Source organism: Propithecus coquereli, unplaced genomic scaffold (genome assembly GCF_000956105.1).
Source record: "Propithecus coquereli isolate 6110/MARCELLA unplaced genomic scaffold, Pcoq_1.0 Scaffold14, whole genome shotgun sequence".
Taxonomy (NCBI): Eukaryota; Metazoa; Chordata; class Mammalia; order Primates; family Indriidae; genus Propithecus; species Propithecus coquereli.
This window is the reverse complement of record NW_012138302.1, coordinates 16,173,781-16,195,033: the sequence shown is the minus strand read 5'-3', so window position 1 is coordinate 16,195,033 and position 21,253 is coordinate 16,173,781. Positions and strand designations below refer to the sequence as shown.

The 21,253-nt window shown below is 43.7% G+C and overlaps 1 protein-coding gene across 1 annotated transcript in view; it reads right to left on the bottom strand.

The window, feature by feature from the left end:
• The window catches only part of LOC105806269 (calreticulin-like), a 27,420-nt gene extending 8,143 nt beyond the window's left edge, over nucleotides 1–19,277 (bottom strand). The window contains exons 1-5 of the mRNA XM_012639345.1: nucleotides 19,178–19,277; nucleotides 8,358–8,459; nucleotides 5,384–5,587; nucleotides 2,706–2,800; nucleotides 1,256–1,465 (exon numbers count right to left, since the gene is read on the bottom strand). Of these exons, the coding sequence (XP_012494799.1) occupies nucleotides 1,256–1,465; nucleotides 2,706–2,800; nucleotides 5,384–5,587; nucleotides 8,358–8,459; nucleotides 19,178–19,277 (711 nt within the window). The remainder of the gene's footprint in view (nucleotides 1–1,255; nucleotides 1,466–2,705; nucleotides 2,801–5,383; nucleotides 5,588–8,357; nucleotides 8,460–19,177) is intronic.
• Between the last annotated feature and the right edge of the window lie 1,976 nt (nucleotides 19,278–21,253).

The window sequence follows — 21,253 nt, the reverse complement described above, 5'->3', positions numbered from 1 at the left end:
TCTATTTTTAGTAGAAACGGGGTCTCACTCTTGCTCAGGCTGGTCTTGAACTCCTGAGCTCAAACAATCCGCCCGCCTCGGCCTCCCAAAGTGCTGGGATTATAGGCGTGAGCCACCGCGCCTGGCCTATATACATATTTTTTAAGAGACAGAGTTTCACTCTGTCACCCAGGCTGAAGTGCAGTGGTGTGATCCTAGCTCACTGTAACCTTCAATTCCTGGGTTCAAGTAATCCTCCTGCCTTGGCCTCCCGAGTAGCTGAGACTAAAGTCATACAACACCATGCCAGCTAATTTTTAAACTTTTTGTAAAGATGGGGTCTCACTATGTTGCCCAGGCTGATCTCAAACTGCTGGCCTCAAGCAATCTTCCTGCCTTAGCCTCCCAAAGTGCTGGGATTACAGGTATGAGCCACCACACTTGGCCCATATTATGTATTTTTTATTAGCTCATTTAATCTTCACAAAAACCTTCACACATAGGTATTAAAATATTAATAATCTCTGTTTGTGACTTGACTTTCCCAGCAGTTATGTTCCTGGCCCAGGTCCTAACTGTTAGTAGGTTAGGGTCTCACAGTTAGTAAATGGCAGAGCTCAGATTGAAACCCACATCTGTCTGATCCCAGAGTCGATGTTCCCAACCCCTAAGCTAACTTAATCACTCAAGCATTTTTCTTGTCTTTCTCAGACGACTGCCTCCTCCCCCACCCAGGCTGGGTTAGGAGCCTCTTTTAGGCTCTCACAGGCTTTGGCTTCCCTGGCTCTCAGCTCTGATCATGCAGCGTGATCTTTGTTTTCTCATCTGCCTCTCCCATTAGACTCTGAGTCTCTAGCAGGCAAAGATTGTTCTATTCATAGTTATAACTGGTACAGCTTTCCAGAATTATAATGAATCGATGCATATAGTCCACATTCCCCATATTGATAACTTTGGATTCAGAGAGATGTAGGTTCAAATCTTTGTTCTAACGTGTGTGTGCTTGAGCAAATTATTTCATTTTCTACGCGTCAGTTTCCTTATCCATAAAAGAGAGATCATAACACACTGCTCACAGAGGCTGCCAGAAGGATTGATAGATCCTCAACAAAGGTAAGTAGGGGCCTTCTTCCCTCCACACCTCTTTGGATACCAGTATGTAGCTGGATGCCTCCTTGAGGGACTGATGGCCCCAGTCTCTGCACATCATCCCCAGCCTCCTTTTCCTACTTCCACACCTGAGATCCCACCTGCTTCCCAGCCAAACACCTCTGACCTCAGGTTTCTTATCTTCAGGATCCTCTATTTGCAGACGTTCATCCCATTTCCTTGGTTTCCGGGCATAGGGGTCTTTTATTTTCCTGGAAGGCAAGAAGTCCCAGTCTTCCTCCAGACCCCCAGCTGCCACTTTCTGGTTGTCAATTTTGACCTCATAAGTAGCATTGGGACGAATGATCAGAGTGTACAGGTGAGTGTCTTTATTGATCTATAAAGGGAATGGGGGTATATTTTACTTCCATATTGAACATCTTTAGATCTCAAGCAATTAAATGTACCAGACCCTCAGTTCCCTGAATACCACCCCCACACACATATTCACAAACACACTTTACCGCACACACTCCTCATCCTATTTCCCTGGTTAGCCCTATATGGATTCTGGGTCTCAATCTCCTAGTACACACACCTCTGGTCTCCCTTGCCCTTCATTCCTCTCTCCACTGTAGCTCTGATCATTCTCTAATCTTGTCTGTTTTTCTGTCTGTCCCACTGGACTGTGAGCTTCTCAATAGGAGGAGTCATCTGTAATTTATCTGTTGTGCTCCCAGCTCCCAGCATGAGGCCTGCCCCAGAGGAGGACCTCAGGGAGCCTCTGCGTGTACAGCCTCTGTATAGTCCTGCTAAGGAAGGCCTTGGGCCTGAACACAAGTTCTTCAATGACGCAGGCCCTATGGGCTTTTCTAGACTCACTTCCTGCCTTTCCCCTGTGTTGCAGCAGTGCCGAACCTCTTTCTCAAGTCACCTTGACTTTTCTCCTGCGAATACCTCTTCTAAGAATTCAGTTCCTCCTGAAATTGTCACACCCCTTCACAAGACAAAGTCATGTTCATCTTTCAAAACTCAGCACAGGGGAAACCTTCTCTAGGAAGCATTTCCTAACCATCCAGGTTGGGTAGAGGGTCTCCCCTCTACCCCATCATCCTAGGTATCACTCGCCTTTGCTTGACTCTTACCTTCACATGCTATGAGGTTAGAGGCCATGTCTAGGGCCATGGCAGGGGCCACGTCAGAGTCCATGCTGTCCCCATCCCGAGGCCCAGCACAGACTTAGCATTTGGTGAATGCCTGCTAAAGTGCTGATGAAATCCACCTACTATCGTCTAGCCAGCCTAGGTCTCTCTAACTTGATGTTACTGAGATAAACCAACCCCTCATTTCAAAGCCTAGCACTCCCTACCCACCCCTGCTCCACTCCATCATCTAGCAGTGGGGATCTGGGCCATGCCAAGCACTGTTCCAAGAGAGGACCTTAAATGACTTCCTAGGCTTTTGGATCAGCTGCTCCTTTGTGAACTCTTGCAACTTACAGCACTTCTCTAGGTCTACTTTCTAATCTGTAGAATGGAGATGATAGTATTTACTGGGTTTTTGTGAGGATTAAATGAGATAACATATATAAAATGCTTATCACCCCCCTTAGGCTACAGAACAGCCCACACACTGACCTTGCACTTGATGGTCTTTTTGTTCTCATGGTATTTCCCCTGGTAATGAAGGATGACCTGTACTCTGTTGTTCCCAAAGCCACAGATGTCGGGTCCTGGAATTTAAACCCCAAAGCATGATTTCACATCACTTTAAGGCAATTTGCCTGGTCTGAAGCCAAGACCCAAGACAGACTCAATCTGTGTATTAATCAGGGTCTCAGCAGGAAAAAGATGGCACACTCAAATTTAGGATTATTTGAGAAGGATTTAATAAAGGGACTGTTCGCAAAGGTGGGGGCAGGACGTTGAGAAAACACGAGGTATAGTGCTGTGCTTAGGGCTAGCAGCAGTGGGGTCTCACCCCTAAGCCTAAAGGGGCAAGAGGGAGTGATTACCAGAGCCTGGAAGAAAAAGAGTCCTGTGGAGAGGACGGCCAGGAGAGAAGCTGACTTTCAGTTGTGGGCACAACTCTCTTCTCTCCCTCTGATCTCTTGACTAGATCCAACCAGAAGCCCCTCCTATGCCAGGCATTTTATACCATGGCATTCAATTCTCACAAGTAGGTGTTACTGTCCCCACTCTTAGCTGGGAAAATTGTGGCTCAGAAAAGTTAACAGCTTGCCTGCTCAACGTCCAACAGCTAATAAGCAGCATTGCTAGGATTCAAACCCAAGCCTATCTAGAAATAGAGCCTAAGGCCCTTTATGCTTGTGAAAACTCTAGAGGGAACTCTAGAGTTGATCAGTGTCTCTGGCCCAGAAAGCTTTACCTGCCAAAGGTCCAGGAAAAGATTTTAACCTAATTTTCAACCTTACCTCCCATGTTATTGCTGTCTGACTACCCAAAACACACACACACACACACACACACACACACACACACACGTGTGCATGTGCAATGTGCCCTAGCCACACTAATCTCACCTCTCACCATGTCTCTACTTGCATTCAAATTCCATAACTCTGAACCTTTGCAGCTTCCTTTGCCCTCATTACACTTCCTTCTTCTCCCTCTCTACCTATTCAAATCTAGCTCATTCTTCTTCTTTTTTTTTTTTTTTGAGACAGAGTCTCACTGTGTCACCTGGGTTAGACTGCCGTGGCGTCAGCCTAGCTCACAGCAATCTCAAATTCCTGGGCTCTGAGGAGCTGGGACTACAGGCATGCACCACCACGCCCAGCTAATTTTTTTTCCATTTTTAGTAGAGATGGGGTCTTTCTCTTGCTCAGGTTGGTCTTAAACTCGTAACCTCAAGCGATCCTCCCATCTTTGCCTCCCAGAGTGCTAGGATTACAGGCATGAGCCACTGTGCCCGGCCAAATCTAGCTTATTCTTCAAACAGCAATTAATAACTGCCCCCAAAAGTTCCCACTTGGACTGCATCATGCCTGCCGTCTTCTGTGATCTCATAGCCCCTCACCAATACCATTTTAAAAGCATGTCTTCCATGCCGTGATCGTATAGCGGTTTAAAAAAGAAGAAAAGTATGTCTTTCATTCTGACTTTTAAAAAAGTATTTATATACCTGAAGGCAGAACGGTGGAGTAGAAGAAAAATCACAGGCTTTAGAGCCAGACTGAGTTCAAATTCTGGCTTTCCACTTACTCACCTTGGGAAAATTTCTTGCCTCCATTTCCTCGTCTGTAAAATGGAGATGTTAACAGCCCAATCTTGTTGGGTTGTTTGAGCATGAAATAAATATTACTCACACGAAAGAAAAAAAATCATTTAAAAAATTATTTCCAATTTCCCTACAATCACCACCACATTATGTATCTATATATATACTCTCTGTGGGAAGGGTAGATTCTGAAGAAAAAAAGATGGGCAAAGACATACATTTTAGATGCTCAGAGTGCTATTAATACATGGTTCTCCATAAAAAAGAGATTGAAAGATAAGGAAAAAAGAAGGGTGGGGAGGATACAGATGGAAAAAAGGCAAAGAGGCTAAAGGAGAAGATTTTGGCAAGGGCTTAAAGGAGAGATCTGATGCTCCCTGGGAAAGAAAGAATTTTAAGGAAATTTTGCTGTATGATGTGTAGTGTACTCTTTCCTCTGACTTCGTACAAAAACATTCGGTAAAATCTACAGTATTCATCTGTGCTTTGGGAGCTGGATCGTTTGTTGTTTATTGGTTTTATAATATCAACAGTGTTGAAAATGAATTCAGATTTGGAGGTAAATAAGAGCTGGACCACCTCAAGGAGGCCTAGTTACATATTTAGGTTACAGATGCAACACCCTGGACACATTACAGATGCTTAATAAAGGTCATTTCCCTGACTTCCTGTGCCTTCCTCTCACTGAGGCTGAGTACAGCGCCTTATTGTAGCAGGTACCTTTGAGAGTGGCTACACAGCTTATGACCTCCTTCTCCTCTTCTGAGAACTGGGCAATGTCTCCCAGTACTGTAGACTTGTTAATACTGTCCCATGTCTCTCCCCACCCCTTTGGTCTATTTATATTAACATTTAAGTTCAGAGTTGCTTTCTTCAGGTCTTTGAAGAGTCCTACTGCGTGGAGAGAGGGGGCAGCTATCATACTAGAAATTTTCTGTTCCAAGTCCATCTGAACATTTTCTTTTTTTCTTTTTCACCCTTCACGTAGTTCCAGGAGATCTGAACATTTTCAACAACTACAGTGGCTCTCATCAGGACCTTGTGGGGCTGACAGAGACTGCTATGGCGAGCTTACCAAACATGATGTAATACTCGGATTCCGAATGCATGTCCTCCTGGTTCAGGGTGGCAGGGAAGAGTTTCACATACCCACCACCACAATCAATGCCTTGCTCGTGTTTTACTGAAAACTGAACCACCAAGGTCTCATTCTCATTGCTGAACGGCTTAAACCTGGTTGAGAGGGCGTAAAACTTGGCATCTTCACTGGTCTGGAGACCTGGGAGCAGAAAGCAGAGTCTTCAGGGTTAAATACCCAAAAATCAGTCAGAGAGACCCAGCACTTAACCTAACCAACCTCTGGTATTTTCTTGCGCACTTATTGTATGCCAGGTGCTGTTCTGAAAGCTGTGCACACATTATTTTATTCAGTCCTCAGAGCAACCGTGCAATATGGGTATTATCCTCACTTTACACATCAGGAAGCTCATTCATGGAGAGCTGAAGTGACCTGCGTAGGGCCACGTGGCTAGGAAGGACCTAAGCTGGAAGTTTAAGTCACGTTTGTCTGATCCTTTCCACTATACCATGCTACCTCTGATTTTCAAGAGACACTTGAATACTATTCTGCAGCTTTATATAAGACAAGGCCCTGTTTTTCTGAAGCCTGCTAGGTGACCAGAATGAGGCTCTGCCATGCACAGTACTGCCTCTTAGATCAAATAATAACCATTGCTAATGTTTACTGAACACTTACTCTTTACCGATGTATTAATATTTCATTCACATGTGTTACTGTACTTAATCCTTGTAATAACCCCATGAGGTGGGCCCTACGAATGTCTCACTCTATCATGAAGTCATTGAGGCTACGTTGCTTGTCCAGGATCACCCAACCAGTCCATCTAATTCCAGAGCCCTCACCCTCAACCATAAGACTTTACTCCTCCTCCAGAGAGTATCAGAGCTGTAAGCGATCGCAGAGCCTTTCAGGTCTAATCACATTACTTTACAGGTGAGGAAACCAAGCCACAGAGAGGGAAAGTTATTAATCCAAGACTATATAGTTACAAAGGGAAGACATGCAAGCCAAATCTCCTGGCTGCTAGGCCCATGATCTTTATAATATTCCATGCTGCTGCCCCGCTTACTGGTTATGGCTCTGACTGCACTTTCACTCTCTGAGTGCCAGGTCTTCATCAGCAAAATGCGGATAATTATTCCTATTTCATAGGGTTCTTGGTGAAGGTCAAATGAGTAAGAGATGTGAGAAGTACTTTGTAAATTGTCAATATCAAATGCAAGGGGCTATCATTATTTGTGTCTGGTGAGAGTCCCTCCTTCATGATCCCACAGCTCTCTGTACTTCCCTGGGTCACACTATGCTAAAACTAGGTTTATTTCAATCTCTTTGAATAAGTTTTAGCTCCTGAAGAATAGGGACTTCTTTATATTCCCAGCGTCTGGAACAAGGCCTGGCATAGATTACACAGAAGGATGACGGGCCCCGATTCAGACCATGTCTCCTGAGCACATATTGCACACGAGGTTCCATGGTAAACACTTTCATGCCTTCTGACATTGTGTTAGGAGCTATCTACATTTTAAAGAGTGTGTTTACTTCGCCCAAAGACCTCAAGGCAGGCTAGAGTTGCCATGGAAGACTTCATGGGGAGGGAGTGGGTATAAGGGAAAGAGCACTGAACCCATAGGCAAAAGACCAAGCTTTGAGTCTCTGCTTCACCAACCCCTGCTATGTAGTCCAATTCAATCCCTCCACTCTCGCTGAGCCTCATTTGTACCCCAGGGCCCTATTAGACAACCAGGGGGAATCCAATGAACCTCGGTGGGGTGAGGTGTGAGGAGCAACAACCAAGAAATTAAACTTTTTTTTTTTTTGAGACAGGGTCTTATTCTGTTACCCAAGGTGGAGTGCACTGGCTTCATCATAGCTCACTGCAGCCTCCAACTCCTGGGCTCAAGTGATCCTCCTGCCTCAGCCTCCTGAGTAGCTGGGACTACAGGAGTGCAGCACAACGCCCAGCTAAGGAAATCAAACTGAGAGGGGACGGGTGGCTGGGCAGATTGTCTTCACTGGAGTCACCACAGCACAGGCATCCTGTGGGTCACTTAGTCTCCAATTCTCTCTCCTCTAGAGACAGTTTTCCAGAGTAGATTTAAATGAGACTGAAAATGCTCAAGCCAGTTCATAATTCTCTCCTTCAATAAACATGAAAATTAGATTCATAACAGTAGCCAGGAGAGAGAAGATGGGAAATAACTTCAGGGAACGATCAATGGAGTCTATTTATAGGACAAAAGCTTTCTCAGACAAAAAAAAAAAAAAACAAAAAACGATGCCTGCAGAACCTGTCCTCAGAGCTCACCCTTCCTCCACAATATTATTATATTTGGCTCGTACAACAGCCCAGTCCAATGAGCACGGCAGGTGATGATTATTATCTCCATTTAGTATCAAGGCTCAGGGAAGTAAAAAGACTTGCCCAAATTATGCAGCTAGTAAGTCATGGGAGTAAGGTAGCCCTAGGTCTATCTGCTCCACTCTCCATCACACTAAGCTGCTCTAGGAAGAGCAGTCTTTGGACATTATACAGTGCTTTCCTCTGCTTCAAGTGCAGAGTGCTCTTTGATAAATCCTAGGGGGCTGGGGAAAGCAGCAGAGTCTAGCAGTAATGAACACAGTCCCTAGAGTCAGACCCAGAATCAGACCTCAGCTCCACTTCCTGCCAGCTGCGTATATAGCCTTGGGCAAATAATTCTACCTCTCTGAGGCTCCTCTGCAAAACTGAGAAAATAAGAGCAATCACTTTACGAAGTAGTTAGGAAGACCAATGGGGATAATGTGTGGAAGAGCTTAGTTTTAAATGCATGCTATTCAATGAATGGACATATTATTTTTGTGGAGAGTTTGTTCTTTTCTGTCTACGAACTTTCTGTTTTAAGGAAATGAATTGGTGATTGTGGACAAAAACAATTGTATAAAAGTCAGAATGTTTCTAATTGGCATATTTCTGAGTTCCTGTATTTACCTTCATCTTTTTCTTTGTCTCCATAAAATTTTCCTGCAGTGAGCTGAAATTTACCATAATCCATCTGATGTTTCGATTCCACCCATCGTTTTTTCCATCCGTCTATGGAGTAAAGGAGAAAAAGCAACATATTTATGTTTTCTTAAAGACGATAAAATGCAGCTAAAAATGACCAAGCCCCTCACTGTCGGATGCCCGAATCCCATTATTCGTGCACTATCATATGCAGTGGCTCAAATACCAAGGACTTGAGCCACTTGTCCATTAATGCCCTACCCCACCCTCCTCCATGACAGTCAAGATCTGAAAACCACCATGGGAATGTATGGTTGAAAGACATGAAACATTTATTCTCATAAAAGTAGGCGGAAAAATGTGCTTAGGAGGACTAAGCCTTTATACATATTTATGTTTAGTAAAATAAAAATAATAAAATCAACTCACCAAGTAAAGAGATTAGCAATAACATTTTATGCCTTCTTGAATTAGTAATGATGATAATGAACAATCAATGTCCAGTTACCCTGTTTTGTAGCTTAAATTTTTTAGACTCTCCCTTGTAGTTTTAAGGAGATGCTGATAAATTTGTTTTGCTTTGGCATAGATGGCACGCAGACAAAGAAGCATTCTTTTTGGGTCCTGGCACACCATCCAAACATTCAGTGCCTTTCTGCTTTTATGCTTCAGAGTTGCTGATTCCTGCCTTCTGGGCCCACCGTGGTCTCAGAGTCATAGGGTAATTTGGCAGCTTGAGATGGACGAGGCCTTGAGCATAGCCTTTATTTCATCGCCTCCCTGCAGCTGAATGCTTATTTCTCAAATCCCACTCCCCAATATCTGGGGTTATTACCCCTTAGTTCTGCACATGAAAACCCCACATCAGCACACATCCAGTAAGACCATCCTGAGTTGGCTCTGTCAGCTCCGATTACTCAAGGCTGATGACTCAACTACCTCCCCTCATGAGACCCAGGGGACTTGGGCTTGCTTTCGAAAGAGTTAAGAATATGCTACTCCAAAATATGCTGTTCTGGCATATCGACTATTTTGAATTAAAGGCACTTAAAAAACAGCAGGCACAAGAAGATCATGCTGACCTTTATTCTGTCTCTTAAAAGCAGGAGATGAAATTCCCATGTGAAAGATGTCTTCCCTATACCAAAAGGAAAATAATATTTTTATTACCGAGGACAGGAAGATGAAGCCAAGGGAATACTTTCTTAGGGGTTTGACTGGATAAAAGAATAAGATTTTTTCCTTTTCTTTTCTTTTTTACAGATACTTTTTTAATGGAAAGTACTGGAGAGAAAAATTTTAGGTGAAATAATATATTCTCTTTTTTTTTCCCCATTAAGGTAGTTGTAAACACTTTTCATTTTTTAAAATATACTTTTATTTTAAAAATGAGTGTAGTGGTGTTTACAACTAATTGATCACAACCAGTTATTGATTCCTTTGTTCCTTCTTCCCTCCCACTGCTTCACTTGACTAGCCTTACAAAAAAAAAAGTAAATATACTTTTATTTTAGACTAGCTTTAGACTTCAAAAATATTACAGAGAGTACCTGTTTATCCTGCCCCCAGTTTCTCCTGCTGCTAACATTACTGTGGTACATCTGCCACAACTAATGAACCAATATTGATACATTATCATTAATTAAAGGCCACACTTTATTTGGAGTACCTTAATTTTTATCTAATGACCTTTTTCTGTTCCAAGATCCAAGATTCTACCCAGGATACCATTACATTTAGTCACTGTGTCTCCTTTGGCTCCTCTTGGTTGTGCCAGATTCTCAGACTTTGCTTGTTTTTGGTGACCTTGACATGTTTGAGAACTACCGATCGCGTATTTTGTAGAAAGTCTTTCAACTGGGGTTTGTCTGATGTTTTTCTCATGGTTAGATAGAAGTTACAGGTTTGGGGGAGGAAGACCACAGAGGTAAAGTGCTATTCTCATCACATCGTATCAATGGTACATACTGTCAACACGATTTATGCCTGGTAGTGTCAACATCGATCACCTGGCTGAGCAGTGTTGCCAGGTTTTTCCATTGTAAAGTTACTCTTTTTGCCCCCTTCTTTCCACACTGTACTCTTTAGAAGGAAGTCAGTATGTACAGTCCACACTCAAACAGTGGGGAGTGACACTCCACCTCCTTGAGGGCAGAGTATCTACATAAATTATTTGAAATTCTTCTGTACAGGAGATTTGTCTATCTGTCTCCATTCATTTATTCAATCATTTCTTTATATCAGTGTGGACTAATGGACTTCTGTTGTATACTTAGGTTTATAATCCAATACTATATTACTAATTTTGTTGTTCAAATGTTTTTAGCCATTGGAAGCTCTGTCAGTTGGTTCCTATGTCCCTTTGACATACTCCCATCATTTTGCTTTTTGAACACTTCCTTACTTTCTCAAACTATAAGGTGCTCAAGGTTCATCTTATATATTTCCTTCCCCAGTCCTAGAATCAGCCATTCCTCTAAGCAGGCCTTGTTCCTTTTATTGGAGAATGGTATTATAAACCATGATAGGGGCTCCGGGTGTCATTCATTTTTTAAAGTAAATGTTTTAATTAAAGTATAATATTCATTCACATAAGGGGACGAACCGTAAATGTATAGCTTAGTGAAATTTTAAGAGAGAGAAATTTAAGACTAATTATTCAAGTACCTTGAATTAAAATTGTTAACTGATGTAATAATTCCAAAGTCTCACTGCATGCTACTCATATATCCCTCTCATATCTTTAAAACAAAATTACCAAACCAGAATGGCCACATATGACAAGGAGAGAAGGGGAGCAGCTTCGATGATGTCTTCAATAGATTTCCTGCCTCCCTCCCTTCCTCTATTTATTCATTATTCATCTTTTATTAAGGATTTATTATGTGCTGGACAGTGAACAAAACAAAGTTCCTTTCTTCATGGAATTTACATTCTAATTGTCATGGAAGATGACAAACTTTAAACCAAATAAAATAAAAATATGTAATATAATATCAGACAATAATAATTCTATGGAGAAAATTGAGTGATACAGTGTTATTTTTTTTTATTTATGTGAAATGCTTCATCAATTTGCGTGTCATCCTTGCGCAGAGGCCATGTTAATCTTCTCTGTGTCATTCCAATTTTAGTATATGTACTGCCGAAGTGAGCACAAGGTGTTATTTTAGATGTGGTGTCCAGCCTCCATGTGGAGATGACATTTGAACAGAGATTGAAGAGAAGTAGTGGGCCACATGCCAGATGAGCCACACAGGTGGAATACCACAGAGAAGGAAGTAAGAAAGGGAACCAGTGCTTACCGAGTCCTTACTATGTACCAGGCCTTGTGCAATATGGTTTCCATACTTCACCTCATTCAATCCTCACAGTGCCCTGCAAGGAAGTCAGAATAATCATCTCCATTTTATGGACACTTGGCGAGGCTAGTAAATTACCCAAGGTCACCCACTGAACAAGTGGCAGAATCAGGGCTTGAAGTCTCATCTGTCTGCTCCAAGGCCCCCGCTCTTGCCTCCTCATCCTGTAGCCTCCAGAGAGATCTGTGCCATCAGTTTGTACTTGAGACCTGGAAAGGCCAGCTGGATCAGGCCTATTGGGCTTGGGCATCTGGCCAGGGTGATTCTTCCTCATGCTCAGCATGTCCAAGTATCCACGATTCACAGACGGTCTCAATGGCTTATCGGTCAGAGTCCTGAGAAGCAGAGTGTTCTTCAGCCCTGCTGGGCTGTCCCCAGTGGGTCTGAGCCAGCTGGGCACACAGAGGCCCTTTGTTTCACAATGTCTCTTTGGCCAAGTTTTCGTGGTTAAGTCTGAGGGCTGACAGAATTAACATTCACACACACACACACACACACACACACACACACACACACTCCTTGTGACTCCTGCATCGTTCAGTCCCTCATTTAAATTCATTTCTTTCTGTCTGATTTTTTACAACTTTTACAACAGTCACTGCTGTCACCATTAGCCCTTCCCTCATACCTATTTGCATTACTGATTTGATGATTCTCCAATTCAATCTAGCAACATTTTTGCATATTTTAATGTGCCAGTCCCTATGCAAGGCCTGGAATTCCAAATGCTCATGTTGTCCCTGGGGCCACTGGAATTATTACCTGCTGGCTATGTGACACTTGGGAGCTTGCAGCAGTGGCCAGTGAATCTTTATGAAGGTAGGAGATCTGGGTTTAACAAACATCTCTGCCACTGACTCACAGTGTGACTTTGGGAAAACCACCTTTCCTCTCTGGGTCTCAGTTTCCCCATCTGCACAATGAAAGGGCTGGACTCCAAGGGTCTTGGACACCCTATGGTTGCTATTCTGCACTGTGGCCTGGAATAGTCTGCTGGAGAACAGCAGAACGAAAGGAGCACAAGTTGATTTCTGTCATAAGCCCCTTAAATGCCCCCGGCCTGTCATGTTCTCTCTCTGGACCTAAGTTTTCTCATCTGTAAATGGGGAAAAGGAGAGCATTTTGGGCTACATGAGCTCTCAGGGCCCTTTCAGTTCTCACATTCAAATGATCCAAGATTTACCTTCCTTGAGGCTGCTAAGCACTATTTAAAATGTGAGCTAGCTGGCCACGGTGGCACACATCTATGGTCCTAGCTACTCGGGAGACTGAGGAAGGAGGCTCACTTGAGCCCAGGAGTTTGAGGCTGCAGTGAGCTATGATCATGCCTGTGAATAGCTACTATACTTCAGCCTGGGCAACATAGTGAGACCCCATTTATAAAGAAAAAAATACAGTGAGCTAGAAGGCCTTCAAATTATTGGACTCATGGGAGAAAGTGGAGTGGGAAGCAGGAATAATGCAAGAAAAAAAATCAATTTTGATGTCATACAGCCCTGGGTTCAAATCCTGGCTTTACCACTTAGTAGATGTGTGACCTCAAATTAGTAAACTTTTCTAGCCTTCAGTTTTACTATCTGTAGACTGGGGAAAACATAACTACTTTGCAGAGTCGAGGTGAGGATTGGATTGTATAAAGCATCATAACTTGTGACTAATACTTTGCTTGATAAAGGTTACTGAAGGTTATCAGGTACAGTTTAGCTGTAAAAAAAGAGTTCAAAAGCAGGAAATTCAACTCCAAGAAGAAATGGAAAGACCAAAGAGTTTTCTGAATTTTTAATAGTTTTTTTGTTAAAAGAGTGACACAAGCTCATTACAGAAAATAAAGAAAAAATTAAAATAATTAGAAACATTATTATTTACCACTTACATGTTGGTACATTTTCTTCTATTCTTTTTTTAATGCACAAATATATTTTACATAGTGACAATATATACCATATATATAATTTTGTACATTTCACATCTAACATTAGATCATAAACATCTAACATTAGATCATAAACTATCCCCCTGACACAAAAACCTTCACAAACATTCTATGGATGTATCATACTTTACTTAATTGGGCCCCTACTGTTGGGTGGTTAGGTTTGTCTCCAGATGTGTCCAATTATAAATAATGCTCACATTATATAGCATAAAGTATTGCTCACATTTCTGATTATTTTCCTAGAGGAAAAAAAAAAAAGACTCCTAGGAAGGGAGTTACCTAGGAAAAGGGAATGTACAATTTGAACACTATTGGCCAGTATTGCAAATTGTGGCTTAGAAAGGCCGTACTCACGATTCCATCAGCAGGACTTGGGTGCCAGGTCATGATAAAAGCCACAGAGGCTAACGCCTTGCCCCAGTTCCCTGGGCTGGGGCCCCTTGGTGTGGCTGATTCCAGAGCTGGGGTGGGAAGCAGATTGCAGGTAAGGGACTACCTGTGGAATCTTCCATGCTGTCACTTGTGCTTTTCCTTTCTTGCCCTGATCATCCACCACTCTGAGTCACTCCCATCACTTGCTGAAAACTGGCACATGGCTCACAGTCTTCCTCTCCCCTCAGGTCCATCATCATCCAGGTGACTTCTCTGTCTACAGGACAACCCATCGAACACCCTGGCCTCTCAGTTTCCTCATCTCACTGGCATTCACTTCCACTCCAGTTTGGTCATCTACCCCTACATCCACGCACCGGGCCTTATCACCACCAGAAACTGCTCTGAAATCTCAAACTCAAACACTCCTCCCCCGTGACTGTGGTCTCCTGTCCTCCAATTCTCACACTGTGTTACTTGAATTACATCTGTTCTTTGACACTCATATACCCATCTTTCATTTCAGTCACCTGGCTTTTTCTTGTCTAACTCTCATAGTCCTTCCTTTCTTCTTCCCACAAACTTTTAATTGAGCACTTTCTATGTGCCAGGCACTTTACCAGGTGCAGGGGTTGTAGAGTTGAAATAGATGTATATCTGTCACCTTGCTCACTCTTCTCAACTCCCTTGCCCATTTTTCTTTCTGTAAACCACCACCTTGTGTCAACCAAAACTTCCACCTGTACTTTGCATCCCAAATTACCTACTTGAACTCTACTCTATTTCCTTCTCACCCAGAATGCTCCAAGAAGTAACCCACACTTGTGGTGTTCATTTCCAAAGCTCTCATCCATCCTTCAATCTACTGTAGTCAGGCTTCTACCCCCATCACGCCAAATGGTCTTCCCAACTGTAAAAGGCAATGAATGTTTTCCAGACTTGCTTTACTTTGCCCCCCAACTGTTTTTCATTTTTTTGTGGTGGTGGTGGGGTACAGTGAAGAAACCAACTGCTTTTGACACTAACTTTACAACCTTGGGACAATCACTCAACCTCTCTGAACTTGTTTCCTCATCACTGAAAAAGAGATAATAGCGTCTTCCTGATAGAACTATTGAGAGAGTCAATAACATGATATATAAAGAAAAAAATTCACTGGCACACAGTAGGCATTCAACAAGATTAAGTTCTGACTCATTGAGTTTGGTTTCCTGGGTCTCTGACAACCAGGAGGGGTTTGCCTTGACTGGTCTAAGTATTCAGACCTCTGAAAGGGATAATTTCCCAGGGCAATTTATTCATTCATTCAACAAAAAAATTATTGAGCCCTTACTATGTGCCTGATCTAGGCACTATTCCAGGTGCTGCAACTACAGCAATGAATGCAGCAGAGAAGCACTGCGTTCTCAGAAAGCTAGTCTAACAGTGGCAGGGGAGAAGGAGAGACAGGGGGAGAGAGAGAGAGAGAGAGAGAGAGAGAGAGAATAAACATAAAAACAAGGAACTTATATAGGGAAAAGCATTCAAGAAAATTAAGCACGCAAAGGCTCACACAGGAACTTTTTGGGGTGACGGAAATGTTCTATCTATTAATTGTGGTGGTCACACAAGTGTATACATTTTTCAAAATTCAATGAATAATACACTTTGAATGGGTATATTTTATTATATATACAGAAAATATTTCAAACATTGATTTAAAAATTAAGCCACATAAAGGGATAGAGTCTAACTGTATATGGGGTAATAATTTGATAGGGCAAACAAGAAAATCCCCTCTAGAAAGGAAACATTTAAGCAGAAACCCGAAAGATGAAAAGGAGCAAACCACGTGAAGATCTACGAGAAGAATATTTCAGGCATAAGTCACAGCAGGGGCAAAGGCCCTGAGATGGGACTGAACTCTGAGTGTCCGAGAAACGGCAAGAAAGCCAGTGTGGCTGGAATGTAATGAACAAGCAGGAGATAAGAATGGAGAGGTAGGCAGGGGCCGGATCACAGAAGTCCTTGTAGGTAATGGTAAGAAGGTTGCGTTTTATTTTAAATCCAACAGAAAGGCAGTGGAGGTTTTTAAGTGCCAGAATGGCATTATCTGATTTACATTTCAGAAGGGTCACTCTGAAATTTATATGAGAAGGGACTAAGGGGAAGCAGAAACAGAAGCAAGGAGGCCATTCAAGTTACTGCAATAGTCCACATGAGATATGATAGTGGCTTGGACTATGGCAGGTAGTGGTTTGGGAGGTAAAAAACATCATGTTTAGAATATATTTTGAAAGTTCAGTCAATTGGACTTGCTGATGGATTAGATATGGGAGAAGATAACAAAAGAATCGTATGACTCTTAGATTTTTTACCTAAACAAGCAGATGAATATTTAGACCACTTACTAAGATGGAGAACAGCAGGGGAAAAGAGAACAAGTCTGGAGGAGAGCACAAAAGTTTTGTTTTAAATATGTTAAGTCTAAGATATTCATGAAATATTGGCATCTTGCTTACATATAAGCCTCTTCTGAGTTTAGATGGAACAAGTCGGTGCCTAAATCTTCCCAGTTCTGAGTACATTGTTAATATGTTGGATTTTTGGGTCTTCTAAACTGCAGATGAGCCTCAGAACACCAGAACTCCACCAGCCAACCCTCATTAATCAGAAAGCAGAATCTGCCCCTCAGCATGTCTCTCTGGCCTCCCTTCTTTCAGCATGATAATGACATTTTGGGTTGATTCCTTCAAAGCAGGTACCTGACCTCAACAATTACATGTTGCTAAGTCCTACTGCAGGAAGATTTCTTGGAATAACAATTCTCTTCTTGGATATTATTTTTTGGTGTGTGAAGGTTTAGTCTAATCATTTAACTGTCCTTTACTGGGCACCTCTCTAGGCCAGGTACTGCCTTTGATGCTGGAAACACAGAGGAGAATCAGGTACACAGACAGTCATAGTGTGAGTGAGGCTGACGCACAAGAAGCACAGAGGCTAAGGGAACCGGGGGAAACCTAGGCAAGGCTTCCTGGAGGAGGTAATGTCTTATAGAACAAACATTGCTGCACATAGATGGTGCTGGATTTTCTTCATGATTTTGGCCTCATCAGATGTCTTGGGGCTTGAAGCCCCTCTTTCCATGATTCCAAGGAGCATTTCAGAAATATTTATTGGTAATACCCATGGGCATTTTACTCCTACCACATTGAACAAGTAGAGGTCAGTCCTTGGGGAAATGACTGCAGGTCTGTGCACGATCTCTCTGCCTTCTAACAGGAGGAATGATGGTGTCAATAAAAGCTAGCCCAGGCAGGGATGCGGGCCCAGGAGCTAGCAGAAGACACAGCCTCACAGGGCAAAGGATGGCTGAGGTCAGTCAGGAAATGGGGGACCACCAACCTATCTTTAGAAGAAGCTTACACTTTGTGAAAAGGTTCCCCCACAGCCAGTCAGTGAAGCTGAGGGGCTTCCTGCATCCCACTTTTCAGCCAACTCCTAAACATCTTTCCTGTCTGTCCCCTCCCCTGGATCCCGGTCACCCCTGCTGTACCTGCCCTGGGACAGCCTCTCCACTTTCACCAAGAAGATTACGATAGCCTGCTGGGTGGTTTTTCTGTCTCCAATCTCAACTTTGGTTGGCTTCACAATCCATCTCTGCTTGTTTGCCGAAGTACTCTTTCTTTTTTAATTTTTATTTTATTTTATTATTTTTTGCCCTTGCTCCTAGAGTGTGTGAGAAGCAGCGCTCTTTCCGATACCCAGGTCAGACCGTGTTTCTCCCTGCTTGCCGCATTCACTTGCTCCCCGCTGCTTTCAGCAAAAGGCCAGGCTCCTTAGTCCCCTCGAAACAGCCCCCCCTTGCTCTCCAGCCTCACTACCCTCCCTTCACACCTTCCAGTTCCACGAAGATGCCACTGCTGGCTGTACCATTGTACGTGCTGTTCCTCTTCACTGGAATACCGTTCTCCCCATCCCTGTCCAGCTGATAAACTCTTAGTCATCCTTCAAAACACTGCTTTGGTTTCACCTTCTTCCTTAAGCCTTCCTGTCCAGCCCCTCCTCCTGCCTGGGCTCATTCACTCCTACCTCTGCACCACCTCTACATCTCACTCCCCTCAATGCAGTGTTACTGTTATCACAGATCAGGAAATTGGGTCTCAGAAAGGGGAAAGGGATTATCCAGACTTTCAAGGTGGAATATAGACTCAAATCCAAAAAATCCTGATTCCTAGGCAAGTGCCCTATCCACTGCACCCTCAAAAAATTAATGAGATTTTACACACGTGCACACACATAACACAGACAGGAAGAGTATTTTGTGTGGGCTGAAACAGTACCATTGAACATTTGTCCGTAGGTAAGGAAGCCCAGCCATAATTCCCTGATGTTCTTGAGGCATTTCAGGGAGGAGGTTGGCAAGTTGACCTCCAAGATCCCTGAGCTGTGATTTTTTTTTTTTTTTTTTTTTTTGAGACAGAGTCTCACTCTGTCGCCCAGGCTAGAGTGCCGTGGCATCATCATTGCTCACTGCAACCTCAAACTCCTGGTCTCAAGTAGCTGGGACTACAGGTGTGCGCCACGGTGCCCGGCTAATTTTTTCAATTTTTAGTAGTGGTCTCGCTCTTGCTCAGGCTGGTCTCTGGTCTCGAACTCCTGAGCTCAAGCAATCCTCATGCCTCAGCCTCCCAGAGTGCTAGGATTACAGGCGTGAGCCACTGCACCGAGCAAGAGTTGTGATATTTTATGAAACAGAAAATTTCACTGTCACCTTAATGCTCCGGGGTTCCCTTGTTTTTATTTTTAGGATGAAGGGAAAGGAATACACATTTAGTGCGTGCCTACTACATACTAGGGGCAATGCTTTACACACCTTATCTCAGTTAACTCTCTAAACAACTTTGCAAGATCCATATTGTCCTCATTTAATAGAGAAGGAAATTGAAACGCAGACTTGGTAAGCTACTGGCCCAGTGTCACACAGCTAGGAAGTACCGAGAGCCCGGATTCGACCTGTAGTCCTGGCTCTAAATGCTTCAAACCGGGAAAGTCGACCTTCCAGCTGGGGCAGGTGATTGAAGAGAAGCAGGCAGGGTCTGGTCTGTTGCCTGCCACCACCGCCCACCCACCTCCCCCCCGCGCGAACTGCTTACCCCCATCTTCAAACTCCTCACGCAAGTAGACCCTGCGCTGCGCCCGCTCCCCCAGTGTGCAGGTCGCCAGCAGCAGCGGCAGCAGCCGCAGCCCCTGCATCCCCCGGAGCCCTGCTTCCCGGCGCCTAGCCTCCGAACGCTGCTACCCTGGCCGGGTTCTCCACGCAGCTGCTGCCACCTCTACCTTGACCCTCGGGCTGGGCTAACATCACCTGCACCCTGCACTTGGCTGCCTCCCATTCGTGGCCTGGGGGTTAGGGGCAAGTAATGAGGCCCGCAGCCAATGGTTGGGGCCCAGGCGCTGAGAGTGCTGGAGGAGCTAATGGGGGCCAACTAAGTGTTGAGGGAGCCACAGGGCAGGGTCCCTAGGGAGTGGAGGAGTGGCAAGGCCAGCTGAGGCTGGGCTCTGGGGTCCTGTGAGCCTGCAAAACTTTGGTGTAGCTGGTTTAAAGTGTTCCCGCATGATTCCTTCCTCCATCCCTCCTTCCCTATATCCTTCCTTCTATCTGTCCATCCAACCATCCATTCATCTACTGAGCCTGTGAAGAAACAATGATAACAGTGTGATGTCTGTTTATTTTAACAGAAACACCCTAATCCAGCATGGGATCTCAGGGAAGTCTTCCTGAAGGAGGTGACATTGAGGTAGGAAGAAATGGCGGCAGGGAGGAAGAGGAGCAAAGAGAATACTACGTGCAAAGTCCAGAGGAGGGGAAGACTTGTAGGTTAATACCATTTCTACAACAACTCAATACTATATAGTCAATGTTGTTTCCCCTATTGTGAGGAAAATGAGGCTGAAACAGGGAAAAAAGCACCAGCATTTGTTGACCATTATACTGTGTGCTAAGCCCTGTACCAGCCACTTAATGTGCATTATATAATTTAATCTTCACATCAATGTGTGAGGAGGGTGTTATTATGCTCGCTTTGCAGATAAACAGAGGCTCTGAGAGGCAAGTGACTTGCCAAGGTCACACAGAGAAGGAATAGGGGCTAGAACTCAGGCCTTCTCATTCCACTACCTTCCCTACACTTGCATTTCACTTCATTCATCTATGCCATAGCTATTTATTGAGGTCCTACCACGTGCCAGGCACTGGGCTACATACTGATTATATGGTGGAGAACAAGACTGACAGGTCTCCTGCTCTCAACGGAGCTCACTTTCTAGTGAGGGAGACAGAACATCGCAAGGGAAGTGATAAATATCAACTAGGTAGGCACTCTGGAAAAGTAAAACAAGGTGATGGCTTAGAGATTGGTGAGAGATGGGGAAGGCTGATAGTCTGGGAGAGGAAAGAGGGTCAGGGAAGTCTTCGAGGATACTTTGGCTGATATGTGAATGAGAAGCCATGTACTGATCTGGGGCAAGTGTTCCAGGCAGAGGCAACATCAAGTGCAAAGGCTCTGAGAAGGGGAACGAGTTTGTCTCTTATGAGCATTGGAAAGATGACCAAGGTGTTTTGAACAAAAAGGACAATGTCAGGAGGTAAGGCTGGAGAAGGTGTTGAGTCAAGACCTCAACTGGGCCTGTAGGCCATGGAAAGGATTTATAATTAGTGCAATGGGAATGCCTTGAAGGAAGTGACATCATCAGATTTACATTTTAAAAAGATCACTTTGGATGTTATGTGCTAAGCTAGGGATGTCAATGTATAATCAATCAGGGATGTCAAGTAGACAGTTAAAATATTTCAATCTGGAGCTCACAGAAGAGGACCTGGCTACAAATGCAAATTTGGAGGCGTATCAGTGGTATTTTAGGCTGCATAGCTAGATTAGACCTTTTAGAGGGAGAAGCAATTGACCAAGAACCATGCCAAGTATCCGGCGCTGCAGAACTCCAGCCCTGAGAGGTAGGCAGAGAAGGTAAAAGCAGCAAAGGAAACCATATTGGCTCTAAAAGAAAGGATCTCCTTGAGAATCCCAGGTTTTTTAACTCATTGGCAGGGTGGTCTTCTCTTAAAGGGAGTGCCAAAATTGCAATTCAACTAATATCTACTAATTGCCCCCTATGTGCAGGGGGCTATGCCAAGTGCTGAGGAGACAAAGATAGATAGGACCCTATCTTTG